Source organism: Lactuca virosa, chromosome 9 (genome assembly GCF_052849685.1).
Source record: "Lactuca virosa cultivar CGN04683 chromosome 9, Lactuca_virosa_CGN04683_v6, whole genome shotgun sequence".
Classification (NCBI taxonomy): Eukaryota; Viridiplantae; Streptophyta; class Magnoliopsida; order Asterales; family Asteraceae; genus Lactuca; species Lactuca virosa.
The window spans coordinates 292,824,684-292,837,966 of NC_136434.1; the positions used below are offsets into that span (position 1 = coordinate 292,824,684).

At 32.6% G+C, this 13,283-nt stretch overlaps 2 protein-coding genes and 1 long non-coding RNA gene across 4 annotated transcripts; 1 reads left to right on the top strand and 2 right to left on the bottom strand.

Moving 5' to 3' along the window:
- Nucleotides 1–3,337: 3,337 nt before the first annotated feature.
- On the bottom strand, nucleotides 3,338–4,566 carry LOC145141144 (uncharacterized). Its single transcript, XR_013722463.1, has 6 exons — nucleotides 4,531–4,566; nucleotides 4,317–4,444; nucleotides 4,066–4,131; nucleotides 3,662–3,825; nucleotides 3,505–3,594; nucleotides 3,338–3,399 (listed from the first exon to the last, which is right to left on the bottom strand). It is a non-coding gene; the product is annotated as an uncharacterized LOC145141144 (long non-coding RNA).
- A 2,508-nt stretch (nucleotides 4,567–7,074) lies between these two features.
- LOC145137001 (RNA-binding KH domain-containing protein) lies at nucleotides 7,075–10,608 on the top strand. Of its 2 annotated transcripts, none has more exons than XM_079071138.1 (8): nucleotides 7,075–7,306; nucleotides 7,399–7,539; nucleotides 8,212–8,297; nucleotides 9,012–9,133; nucleotides 9,372–9,506; nucleotides 9,590–9,706; nucleotides 9,809–9,952; nucleotides 10,038–10,608. In XM_079071138.1, the coding sequence occupies exons 2-8, from the start codon at nucleotides 7,442–7,444 to the stop codon at nucleotides 10,194–10,196; spliced, it is 861 nt and encodes a 286-aa protein (XP_078927264.1). In that variant the 5' UTR covers nucleotides 7,075–7,306; nucleotides 7,399–7,441; the 3' UTR covers nucleotides 10,197–10,608. The 2 variants fall into 2 exon arrangements, with proteins under 2 accessions (XP_078927264.1, XP_078927263.1); XM_079071137.1 differs by having other exon boundaries at nucleotides 7,078–7,306; nucleotides 9,012–9,157.
- Nucleotides 10,609–10,707: 99 nt separating this feature from the next.
- Nucleotides 10,708–12,379, bottom strand: LOC145137004 (uncharacterized). The gene is made up of 3 exons (XM_079071139.1): nucleotides 12,098–12,379; nucleotides 11,096–11,344; nucleotides 10,708–10,979 (listed from the first exon to the last, which is right to left on the bottom strand). Exons 1-2 carry the CDS (start codon nucleotides 12,171–12,173, stop codon nucleotides 11,103–11,105), a joined length of 318 nt encoding a protein of 105 aa, XP_078927265.1. The 5' UTR covers nucleotides 12,174–12,379; the 3' UTR covers nucleotides 10,708–10,979; nucleotides 11,096–11,102.
- Between the last annotated feature and the right edge of the window lie 904 nt (nucleotides 12,380–13,283).

Consider the following 13,283-nt stretch of genomic DNA (forward strand, 5'->3'; position numbering starts at 1 on the left):
ATAGATTCTGTTAATTTTAAAAATCAGATTTTACGAATTATAATTCTTTTAATTCGGACATTCTGACAGAATATGTTTATGAGTATATTCAAAAATAAAAATATTCTTGAACCATAAATAATAAAAATATTCTTGAACCTATTTCTTGATCATGACTTTAAAAACTTCTTGTATAATAACAAATTCTTGAACAATCAATTAACGAATAAAAACAAAAAATACATTATTTCTTATAGAATACGGGTAACAATTGTTAAGAATTACATTTATTGTTAAAGAATAAAACTACAAAAACTTTCAAAACGGGAAAGAAACATCAAAATCTAACAACGACACTAATACATTCTAAAGGAATAATGTTGCTTAGAACCACTTTCAATTTTGTGGTCCGTTCTTCAAGCATCAACTTCTGTGAAAACAAAACAAAATTGTAGTTTAGATTCCAATAATGCATTAGCAAATGAAAATTAAAAACTAATTTCCTTTGGAAAAAGATGTGGACTTGTGAATTGCACCAAAAGCAATAAACAATAATTGTAGAACATGCATAAATCAGTGAGAAAATATCCATACTCCATTCCAACAGAATTAGAATTCATGATTCCATTCCAACAGAATTAGAATTCGTAATTCCATTCCAATAGAATTGGAATCTCACCAATATCATCCATTGAATCATCTACATAAACAAATTAATTCAAAATGAAAGAAGCATCAAAGCATCTATGCATTTTACTAATCGTTCTAGACTTGTACAATTCTAATTCAAACATAACTAAAAATGAAATATAGTCAAACAACTCAAAATTAAAAGTCTAAGTCTAATATATTAATTGAAACCCTTTTTTATCAGTTCTAATTGAAAGCCAACTCGCCTACTGCCCACTAAACAAATCTTTCAATCCAATTCGGATTCAAACCAAGTTTAAAACCCCTAAAATTATTCATGCTTATATGGAAGTTTGAAGCCAAGACATGGGAAAATAATTAATATCATCGATGGTGTATCATTATCAACCAATCAAACAAACTATCAATTGTATCAATTATCAAACAGAAACTGAGTTACATAGATGAGGGAACTGAGAAGTTGAGTTCTTAAATTCTAAAAGAGTGTGACTGGATTCAAATAATGAGATAAAGATTTGATGAAAACTTATTCCTTTATATCAGTGAGTATAGGGTTGAGGGCAATTGCAAAAAGTAAAAATAAAAGCATTCAGTTTTAAAAAAAACAGAAAATTTGAAATTCTAAAACTAAAATTACCTCTGAGATGGAAGCTTGAGCTAGGTGATGAACAGTCGGCCATTTCTCCATCCACCGATTGAAGTAGGTTACAACAGTTTGAACTCTTATTTGTTGAAGCATGATTTCCGAAACCCACACAACGTATGCTTTTCTATCTTTGTCCTTATCATCGGAATCGTTGATCCTCCGCCATTGAAGGTCTCTCCAGTTAACATCGTACCATTTCAACAAGGATGCCCTAATTTCTTTAACTTCGTCTTCCTTAAATTGAAAATCTTCTATGTCGCCGATGGTAAACGCTGGTTGCGGTTTCGATTGGGAGACCTTTCGTGTTCTCTTTTTGGATTTGGTGATGGCATCTTCAACGGCGGGAGTGGGGTTCTTCAGTATCTTTTTCATCGTCGCCGGGAAATTAGGTCAGTAGCCGATTGGATGGTCGGCGTGAAGGAGTCTTCAACCGGTGATGAAGATTGATCCTACACCGGTGATGAAGATTGATCAGATCAGTCGTAGGCCGTATATAAAAGGGGGGAATTAGGTTAAAATCAACGTAACTAGCAAAATTATAGAGAGTATTTGTGGAAGTTATTTCTCAAATTACCTAGTTACCCTTATTGATTTATTTAATTATTGTTTTTTCTATTAATTTTTTATTAGTCCACAATCATGCATACAATAATACAATACTTAGTTAGAATACCTGAACCTATCTCTCTCTCTCTCTCTCTCTCTCTCTCTATATATATATATATATATATATATATATATATATATATATATATATATATATATATATATATATATATATATATATATATATATATATATATTACGAGAGATAAACACAAAAGTTTGGAAAGAAAAGAGGTAAAAATGAGATTTTAGAAAGTTCAAAGTTGAGGAGGTGAAATTGACATTTTACAAAGTAGAGGGGTGAAGATTATCATATATTGCGGGGGATAAATATGAAAGTTTAGAAAATAAATAGGATGAAAATGACATTTTACAAAGTTTAAAGTAGATCAAATCAAAATGATATTTTAAAAAGTAGAAGAATAGATATCATTTTACACAATATTTTAAAAAGTAAAAGATAGAAAGTGTCATTTACAAGGTAGAGGGATGCCAATTGTCGGTGGAAATACTCATTGACATTTGGTTTCTAATATATAACTAGAAAGTTCCCCCCCCCCCCGCGTTGCGGAGGGCGGAAGGTGTTGCTTTTGCGTCAAAGTAAAGTACATTGCCTAAGTTGTTAGCCACAATAAAGTACGTTGCCATTGTAGGAGATTTGTCCATTTACAAACGTGTAAATGTTATAATAAGAAAATACAATCCAATAATTGGATAGAATTTCCACATGACAATGTGTTAATAAGAAAAGATATCAAAGTGTTGCAGTATGCTATAAAAATAAGAATAAAAAAAAGAATGTACATTAGCACAACAATCTCCCTATACGGAGATTTAATGACCAGATTCACATTATTAGAATTATAACAAATTTTCTTACCTTCAAAAGCTTAGGAGCATAATATTTAGATCGGTAACATTCTTCTCTTCTCGGAAGATTGCACTTATGTTAGTTCTACTTACGCTAGATAAATAAAAAAAGAAAAAAAAGAAACGTAGCTCCTTGCCCACCCTCGAAATGGCCAAGGCTTTATAATCGGGTATAACTCGGAAGCCGGATTGTGCTGGATTCCTGCATATATAAGCTGACCATACCATTATAAATTAATGCCGCAACTATTAGATAACGAAATGATGTATATTAAGGCATTAAGGGCCACAAAAAAGTTGGAAAATATTACCTCATTGCGTTTAATCCGGACAACATAAACTCTGCTACCTGACCTGCACAGTAATTACATGAAAACATTAGAAAGCAAAAACCCATGATAAAATCTGAGCATACACATTCATATCATATGACACACACATACAAAGTGGATCAGACATACACACATCCAAAATGTATTATGCATCAATAAGTACTTTTCAACATCAAAATTCAAATAAATTTTGAAAAAAAAGGATCATAAATCATTTCAACTCCAACTCACCCGATAAACAGGATAATCTGAGCGGTTCTCTCTTCCTCTAAAAACACCTATCCTTGTCAAAATTGAAAAACATGGATGTCTTGCCTGCAATATATAAATAAAAAGGGAAAACGAATGTTTATATAAAATTAGAATTCAATTTAATAAATATTAAAAAGTAATAAAACAAATCTATCTTGCGGCCCTGACATCATCCGAAGGATTGTCCCCAATCATGCAAGCATTGCCAATATTTATTGCGATATCACATGGGCGGATACGACTTTTCAGCATTCCTATCTAAACAACAAAGATAAAAATCATGATTTAATAGTTTACAATACAAACTTTCATAACGGGGACATACTTGTCGTTTAACCTTCAAATGCTCCCCACGACCTTAGAACAACTCAGGCGGCTCAACCTTAAAGTTTCCAACAGGGACAGAGTTGTCATTTCACATTCGCCACTCTTGGTTAAATGTTCAAATACCTTTGTGAAAACTACCACCGAATTCAACGTCTTTTCTTCCTAAAAACATTTGTGAATCAATTTTAAGTAAAAGGAAATCGAAATTTGACCATATAGTAAAATACAAAATTTTAGTGTTATTTAACATTTTCTAAAACCTGTAAAAATATTTCATATCGTTAGTAATTTATTATACTTTTACCATTTTATATGACCAAAAATGAAAAAAAAAAAAAATCAAATTTAGACTAAATCATAAGGCATAAACCGATACACATATGGTTGAAAATATTTTCTTACTATGCCTTGTATATAACTCTGATGTTGTAAAATGGTTGTCTTCTAAGTTTCTGCACGCACACGGTCCTGCAAAACTATAATAATTAGCCTAAAGTTTAAAGAATAAGACCAAGTGGAAATAGAAAATTGTAGAAAACGTAAATACCTTGATATGTTAAAATGTGAAACATATCGGTTTCATAGTATTCTAACAAACAACATTTAATATTGAAGTGCGACATATATACAGTAATGTTGTAAAAAGAACATACATGTATCTCCTCAAAGATATCCGGCCATGTGATATTCTTCTCCCGCATAAAAAAAAGGTTTGATGTTACTTTTTTTAATGCAAAAGACAGAATATGAAGCCGACTTCTGAGTTTTCTTCAATTGTTGCCTGCCACATTGCACTTCAGATCTGTAAAACTATGTTCCATACGGTGTAAATGTATTCTACAACAAAATTGCAAAGGGTGACTTTACCTTTTTACATGATTTTCACAGCAAAATGGCCAAGATGCTCTGTTCATCCTGTTAAACTAATGCTTTGGAGGTCCCGAGAGTTTGAATTCCAGCTCTTCTTGCTACCTCCTTCCTCATGATGCTCTCTTACTTCCCCTGTCTCTAATGTGTAAAATTCGAAACATTAAAATTGATTAAGAGAGAAGGCGGAAGATTGAAAGTAAATAATATCAAAAAACTTTAGGATTTCCTTCAACAACTTTTCGTCCAGTACCCAGAACCTCACAACAGAACCTCTCTGTGAGGTTGGAAATGGATTTTTTTTCAAAAAGCCATGAAACTGCGTTAGTAATAGAGGCGAAGTTTCAGAAGAATTAAGAAATCACTGACCACGGGGTAAACGAAACTTCGATTGACATCCCCAAATGTTTATGATACAACACAGGTAACGATTTTTTTTTCCTTTAAATTCCCCAAAATTTACAGAAAACAGGAAAGAAGACATGGATAAAAGAAGAGAATAATAAAAAAATCCAAAACTAACCTTCATGAAATTGAAGAAATTGAGGTGTACATGAACTAATAGGGATTTAGAGTAGTCTTAGGATAGCAAAACCATCGATGGAATCGTTTGGCCTATCCAGAAAGCCGGAAGATGGAACCATAAGATAAAAGATGGAGAAAGGCGGTGGACGGTGAAGGGGGAAGCCGACTACCAGAGCGGAAATGGAAGAATAAGCGTCGGTTTTATCCCACCACCTTATAGCAACAGGAGTAAAGGTATGGAGAGAGTGGAGGCGGTGGATTGGATGGCGGTGGCGATGAACGTTAGCAAAATCGATCGGTGGGGTAGGGTGGTTTTAGGGCTTCTAGACGATTTTGATGGGAGAAGAAAAGATTGGATAAGAACAAAGAAACTGAACGACGGATATTTCTTACCATGGTCGAGGAGCAAGCCCGATGAACAGTAACCTAGTTAAAGTGACACAGAAACAAAAATAGAGGGACCGGAAATGTAATTTAAGGGACCAAAATTGGCCAAAATGTCTCAGGTTTACTGTTAAAACTTTTCATAACTTTAATATATATATATATATATATATATATATATATATATATATAATAATTAATGTGTTGATATTACTTTTATGATTTTCTTTTTGAAAAATATAATATTTTATTCAATTTGTCTAAAGTATTCTGTTAAACATAAAAGTTATAAAAATCCTTAGGCGGTACTAAATTGGTGAACTGATGACTAGATATTACGAATTATCGGGACCCTAAATTGTAATTAGTTAATTTTTTTAGATGATTAAATCTTAACAAAGGGATACAACTAATATTATAACAAAATAAGTTAATATAACTACCACATGAGTAACATTACTCAAATAATTTTTATTAAAATAGAGATTATTCAAAGTGTTTGAAAATTTATTGGGTTCGATAACTTCACTAAGTGTCTAAGCAATGATTAATTGTTAGGCACTACCTAATCAATTGTATATCGAGTAAATGACTAAATTAGCCATTTTCCCTAATTATCTATCCAAAAATAGTAAAAAAAATACATTAGCCAAAAATAACCCACGAAAGAGTAGTTCGGCCAGAATTGACTACGGTCAAAGGGGTGAATCTAAGGTTTTAGGGCAATGGCTATTGTTTCACAAAATTGTCTACTGTTTCGCGTTAACTATAATCTTTTTTTCATTTCGGAAATCTAAAATCGTAGGTTATTTTATAACCTACGGTTTCTTCTCGACGAACTACCGTTTCCCAAACCGTAGTCTACGGTTTTGGGTAAAAAGTCTACGGTTTAATTTTTTTTTTAAATAAATGTAGAGTAGTTTTTTTGACAATTATTTTGTTAAAAAATATTTTTTGTAAAACTACTCTCCATTTATTTAAAAAAAAAAACTGTAGACTTTTTACCCAGAACCGTAGACTATGGTTTGGGAACCCGTAGTTCGTCAAGAGGAAACCGTAGGTTATTTATAACCTACAATTTTAGATTTTCGAAATGGAAAAAAAAAATAATAGTTAATCCGAAACAGTAGCCCGTTCTAATTATCTACGGTTTCATGGGTTATTTTTGGACAATTACTAATTTTTGGCTATTTTTAAATAGTTAATTAGGGAAAATAACTACATTAGTAATTCTCTCTTGTATATCGCTTAGAGGGAATCGAAGATTAATCGACACTAATTGGATTTTTCACGGCAATCGTACCTAATAAAATATCTATAAGTTCCGGTTAAAATGGATATAAATAGTAGTTATTGATATTATTATATACAAATTTGGACAAAATTTATATTCTATTACAAAAACTATAAAATAATAATTAAAATAAAGGATTATAATCAGAAAATTACAGGTTCATTTAACCTCATTTAGCCCATAGAATCTGATTAAAAAAACACAAAATGAAAGTACCAAATCTAATGATTCGTATCCTATGCGATGATCTTCTCTCCCTCATCGTCACTGTTTACAATACAATACAACAAATCAAATACACACAAATACATATACGTATTGGTATATACAATACAATACAACAAATCAAAGAATCGAATCCGCCATAAGGGACCTCTTTCAATTCTGTACAGTGAGTTTTCTCTCTTACCCTCCAACCCCTCTTGTCATTTTCCTCCTCTCCCTCTCAAGAGGGGTCCAATTAGGGGGAAAAGAGTTGAAGAAATCTGTCTTTCCATTACCATTACCATTTCGATTCCCATTTACCTAATTCACAAACCCTAAACGTCGCGCACCTCAAATCAAGTTTGCCCAGTAAGTTTTTTCTATCTGTGTTGTATCTGTTTATACATGTGTTGTGTGCAGAGACACCTCTCATGCTTCTGGGTTTCTTTTTTGCGTAACAGAGCTGACTGCCGAAAGCTTCATAGTACAGAAGATTAACCATTAATGGAGAATAGAATACCACCAGGAAGTTACTTCCAGTACTCTCCTACTGGAGTTCATACTTCACTTCAGAGGTCTTCGTCTCCCTCAGATCGTGAAAGGTTAGAAACTTTTGAGCTTTCAACTCTCTGTATGTGATTATCTATGTTGATAACTTTTGGATCTTGGGTTTCTGTTGTTTTGTGGGATTGTTGCTGTTCTTAGTATTAGTATCCGATATTCTACTATTTGGGGATCTATTTTTTCCTTTTTGGGTTATTTTTGTAATCATATGCTACACTTATCGGTATTTGACCTGTTAATTCGCATATGGGTTGAGCTTGTTTGCATGTTTTGGTGTTCATGTGAGTTTTTTTACAAGTATGGATTTGTTGTTTGGAGAAGTGGCTTTTTTTGTCAATTTTATTGAGCTTGGATCCTTGGCTTTCAGAATCTTGAAATTAAGAACAGAATTGGCAGATCATGAACATGATCATTCTGATGTTGAAGTCTTGTGATGCCAGTGTTTGTAGATTGAGTGACATTTGTCAAGCGTCAACATCAACTTCCATTTCTGTTAAGCATGTATTATGATTTATGAGCTCCACTTTTTGCCTTTTTATCTCATGGCTTTCACCCTCACCAGTTCTTGACTTCTTATTGTTGTATAATTTCTATATTGGTCAGTTGGAATAGAAAATGAAGTAACTGCATAAAACCTTATCTATATTTATTTTATGGTCTCCATTTTGATTTTTATTTGCATTTGACTATTTGGGATTTTGTCAACACAGATATTTGGCAGAATTACTTGCAGAAAGGCAGAAGTTGGCACCATTTATGCAAGTCATGCCGATATGCAGCAGGCTTTTAAATCAAGGTTCTTTTATTCATTTTCACTCTTTTAATATAAATTTTGAATTTGCTAATGGTTAATGGTGAAGACTGTAGTCATTTGATAGTTTTTTTTTTTCTTTTCCATTTAAACTGTCCTGATAAAGTGTTCTCTTTGTATTAAGTCAAAAGGATATACTTATATAGGCATATAGCTTACCTGATTAAGGGATTTTTATTTCCCATTAAGTCCTGTATAGGTAAAATAGTTGAATTGGTATTGATGTCTGTCTTGATAAAGTCTTGTATGCATAAAGTCTGCTTCTTTTTATAGACCGAATAAACCACATGAATGAGACTATTTAAATCACCATTTTATCCTCACATTCCAAAAAAAAAATCACGATATTCATCAATTTTAATGTGAGAAGAGTTGGTAGAAAAAAGAAGGGTAAATAGGAAAAATGTTAGTGTCTAAATACATTAAGCCGAGTTTTTTTTTTGGTTTAACCCATTAAGTTATTCTGTGTAGGTGAAGTAAAAAAGAAAGTCATACGATTATCTGTCCAAATTAGGTGCTTAACCCATTAAGCTCATTAAGTAAAAAGGAAACAACCCCTAACTTCTTTTTCCATTAAGTCCATTAAGTCAAAAAGAAACAAGATCTAGCTCTAATTATGTTATATTATATGTTATGTTGTTGTAGTGCGTGTTTCTGACATATTAATTTGCTTTTTTTTTGTTTGTGTTGTTTATGCAGAGATCATGAAAACATCAGGAATGGTGTCGAATCATAATTTTGTGGATCATGAGAGAATGTTGCGTGACAGGTCATATCGGTCATTTAATCAAAAACCTCAAAGGGGTCCAATGGATGTAGAGGCATGGCCCACAATGCAACCAGATGTATCATCACATTCTTTTTCTTTTCTTTTATTGAGTTTTTAAAGGTTTTACAAATAATCCCTGAACCCCAAAACCTTTCAAAAGCAGTTGATACAAATACAGATCAATTTTCACTGCTATAATTGAGTAGATTTTTCAAAGTACAATGTCCTATAAAGAAAGTTATTTATTAAAATATTAAAATAAAAGTACGTTGCTATTTATTGATTTTCAGGATAATCGTCTCCTCCAAAGAATGGCATCATTTCAAGCTTCTGCAATGGGGTGGCCCGCATCACCAGGAATGGCTACCCCCACAGTTATAAAAAAAGTTATCAGACTCGATGTTCCCGTTGAAAAATTCCCAAATGTAAGTAAAAAAAATATATCATAATTTGAACTTCTTTTATTTACAAATTTATTCTAACATGTGATGGAATCATGACATGGCAGTATAACTTTGTGGGCCGAATTCTGGGCCCACGTGGAAATTCTCTAAAAAGGATAGAAGCCATGACAGAGTGTAGAATATATATTAGAGGGCGAGGCTCCGTTAAGGATTCTGTTAAGGTATTATTTATTTCAACTTATTTCATATCCCTCAAGTTATTGTTACATATTTGCTTATACGATTTTTTAAAGCAACTTTTTTTTTTTATTTAATGAAATCAGGAAGAGAAGTTAAAAGATAAACCAGGGTACGAACACCTGAATGATCCTCTTCACCTGTTGCTTGAAGCTGAATTTCCTGAAGATATAATTGACTCACGTTTGGATCATGCAGTTACACTACTAGAAAACCTCCTAAAGCCAGTGGTAAGAAAAACCCTTTTTTTTCTCTATTAAGTTGTTCTTATATGTACAACATCTATATTTTTGATTTATTTTTATAAATCACTAGGATGAGTCTATGGACACTTACAAGAAGCATCAACTAAGAGAATTGGCTATGCTAAATGGTACTCTAAGAGAGGAAAGCCCTAGCATGAGTCCTAGTATGAGCCCAAGCATGTCTCCGTTTAATAGCAATGGCATGAAACGCGCCAAAACAGGAAGATGACAGGTGGCATAATCTCAGTGGTTCAAATTCTATTTTGAGATGCTGACGTGTCACTTGCATCAACTATGTGAACCGCAAACGGGTTTCACAAACAAGACATAACCAAAAATCTTTGAATGATCAAGAGAAGAAGGTGGTGATTGGTTTGGGCAAATGTCACCAATTTGCTTTTCTAACTTAGGGTTTAAAAAGACTGTGTGTGTGTGTGGTTGGTTTTGATGTTTTTTTAGTTAATTTTTTATTTTTGTAATTTTATTATTCCCATGTTTGATTTATGAAATAAGCATCAAGTGTATTGCTATAGTCTAGGTTTTGATTATAACCAAGGGATCTATTGAGAGGAGAAAAACTTTGTATAATATTTTGTATGCTTGCATCAACTATTAATTTAATAACAACATTAGATTGCATATTTTTTGGAGTTTGACATTTAACAATTGCGAAGTTTTATATTTGTTGTAGAATGTAGTGTAAAGTCATTGTAAAATGACCATTTTACCCTCGATGTGTCTTTTTCCAATCAAATGTCCAATTCCTTTTTCCTATTCCATTGGTAGAAATCCAGTTAAGTTGCAACATTTCATACAAAAAAACATTGTTCTTTCAGCAATCAATATACAAACAAGAAAGAGAAAAAAAGGGGGAAAACTAGTATATCTTAGGTTATATGAATATACATGATACAAAACCTAATGAAAAGATTTAATGCTTTCTCATAATAATGTGTAAAATTGCTCCATTTCCTGTTATGGGTACTTGAAAAGTCCCCTCCTCCATTTACATCTGTGTGAGATAAGTTGTAGTTATGAAATACCCGTAATTACCCTTACACTACCAATGAAAAAACAACTGAAAATAAGGGTAAATTTGGAAAAACAACAAGAAAGAGGCATACATACCTCCATATCAGTCACGAAGACCAAGTTCGAGCTCAAGTTCATCATCTTCTTCAAAGAGCCTTAAGAGACGAGCATATTGTTCTTCACGTTTCTTCTTTTGCCATAGCTTGAAAAGGAAAAATGATAAAGTAACAACTCCTGCAAGAACCATGCATATTATGAATATTGTAGATCCATTCTTTTTACGTGAAGATGCATCAGCATCATTATCTTTCGTATCTTTTTGGGAATCTGAATCATCTGAGAAGCCTGAAATCATCAAACGTATAACAAAGTTATTAGAATTATTGGGATGAGAAAAAATAATTTTACAAAATTAGGTAACAATGCTTCGTAAGAAGGTACATCTATTATAGCCGTGGCACCTCTTTTCTCTTTATGCCTCCATGAATCAATAACTAAATCACTGATTCAATTCTAACACACAGGACTACATCACAAAGGGGACAAGAAACATATTCCTTAATTAGTTTTGACAGATGAGTCAACTTAAATCCCATTTCATCTTCTTCTTTATAGAAATTAGCACTCTATGTTCAAATCTCTTATTAGCTCATATTCAGCACAATCTTAACACCAATCACAGAACATGGTCATCATGTGCATTGTGCAATAGCTTGAATTGCTTTTAACTAAATGCAATTAAGCTTTGATTAGCTTGTTCGTTGCTTTCCCTTTTTCCTTCAAAGCAAATAAATTATCCCTCACATTGAATAAAAAACATCATACGTAATGATCCATGAGAGATAATAGAGTGGGGGTAGAACCCATGAACCATGATCATATCAAACATAACTCAAGCTAACATGTAATAACCCTAAAACACATTTTTGAAGAAAAAACATACATTAACGCTAAATAATCATCCAGATATATCTTCAGAGCCACAAAACCCTCCATAGTTATAATCAAAAGACACAATTCGCCAATTCACCAACATTCGGATACGTAATCTTTACGTAAAACAAACAATTAACAAAAAAAAAAATGAGAGAAACGCACCAGGGAGGAATTGAAGGAAAATTGAAAAGAATATCAACAGGAAGTGCAAGAAAATCCGGCGTGAGATCTCAGTCATCTCTGGCTTTTCTGGGTGTTTTCCAAGATTATGAAACCACTCGTCAACCCTACCTACGCGTTCTTTCTTTTTCGTTTATGTGGATGTGGCGCTCTTCATTTCAAACAAGACCCAATCGAATCATGCAGCTCTATCGAGTATCGAGGGCTTTGCACCCGCATTGAACCGACTCGCAATATAAGAAATAGCGACGGCTAAAACCGACGTTAAATTTGTCCAATGTCCCCCACAAAATCCTGAATTGGATATATAATTATAATAATTTAGTTTAATTTATCATTTGTAAAGATATAATAAAAAAAGTGAAAAAAAAAAAATGTTAACCGTACCATCTATGCCAACCCATTTCAAGACTCAAGACTCGCACATACAAACGATATCAATCGCAGAACACTAATAATATTTGGATTCATGGTTTAAACCCTTTGTGAAATTTCACTTCTCGGCCACTACACTATCATTGAGGGGATAAAGAGAACACTTAAATAGCCACTGAAATTGTAGGTGGGTTCAGTGGCGGAGCTTGAAGTTTTGATTTGGGGGGCCGAAAATAGAATATATATAAAAATTGAATAACAGGGGGGCCAAAGTCAAATTTTATAGTTTTAGGCATAATATGTAACTTTTTTAATGTATAAGGACTAATTATAAAAAAAAATAGGGGGGCACAACCCCCCCTGGCCCTATATAACCTCCGCCACTGGGTGGGTTGTGATTCTGTCTTACTTAAGAGGGTGTTTGTTTTATGGGAAATTGTCAGAAAATTCCTAATATTTTCAGGAAAGTTACACTTTAGTCCTAAGATTTTTTTTTAAACAAAAAAGTCCCGATTATTTCATTTTTGCTCAAGTTTACAAAAAAGTCCTTTTTTTTTCTTTTAACAGGAAATGACATATTATCGTGTTTTTAAAAATAATTGAGACTTTTACGTTCAAAAAAAAAATCTTGGGACTAAAGTGTAACTTTCCTGAAAATATTAGGATTTTTCTGACAATTTCCCTTTGTTTTATATTTTAAAGTGACTTTTCACTTTTATCTTTTCCTAAAAGCTAAAAAAAAGATAAAAGATGTTTGGTAAAATGAAAAAGACAACTTTTTAAATAGAAGGAA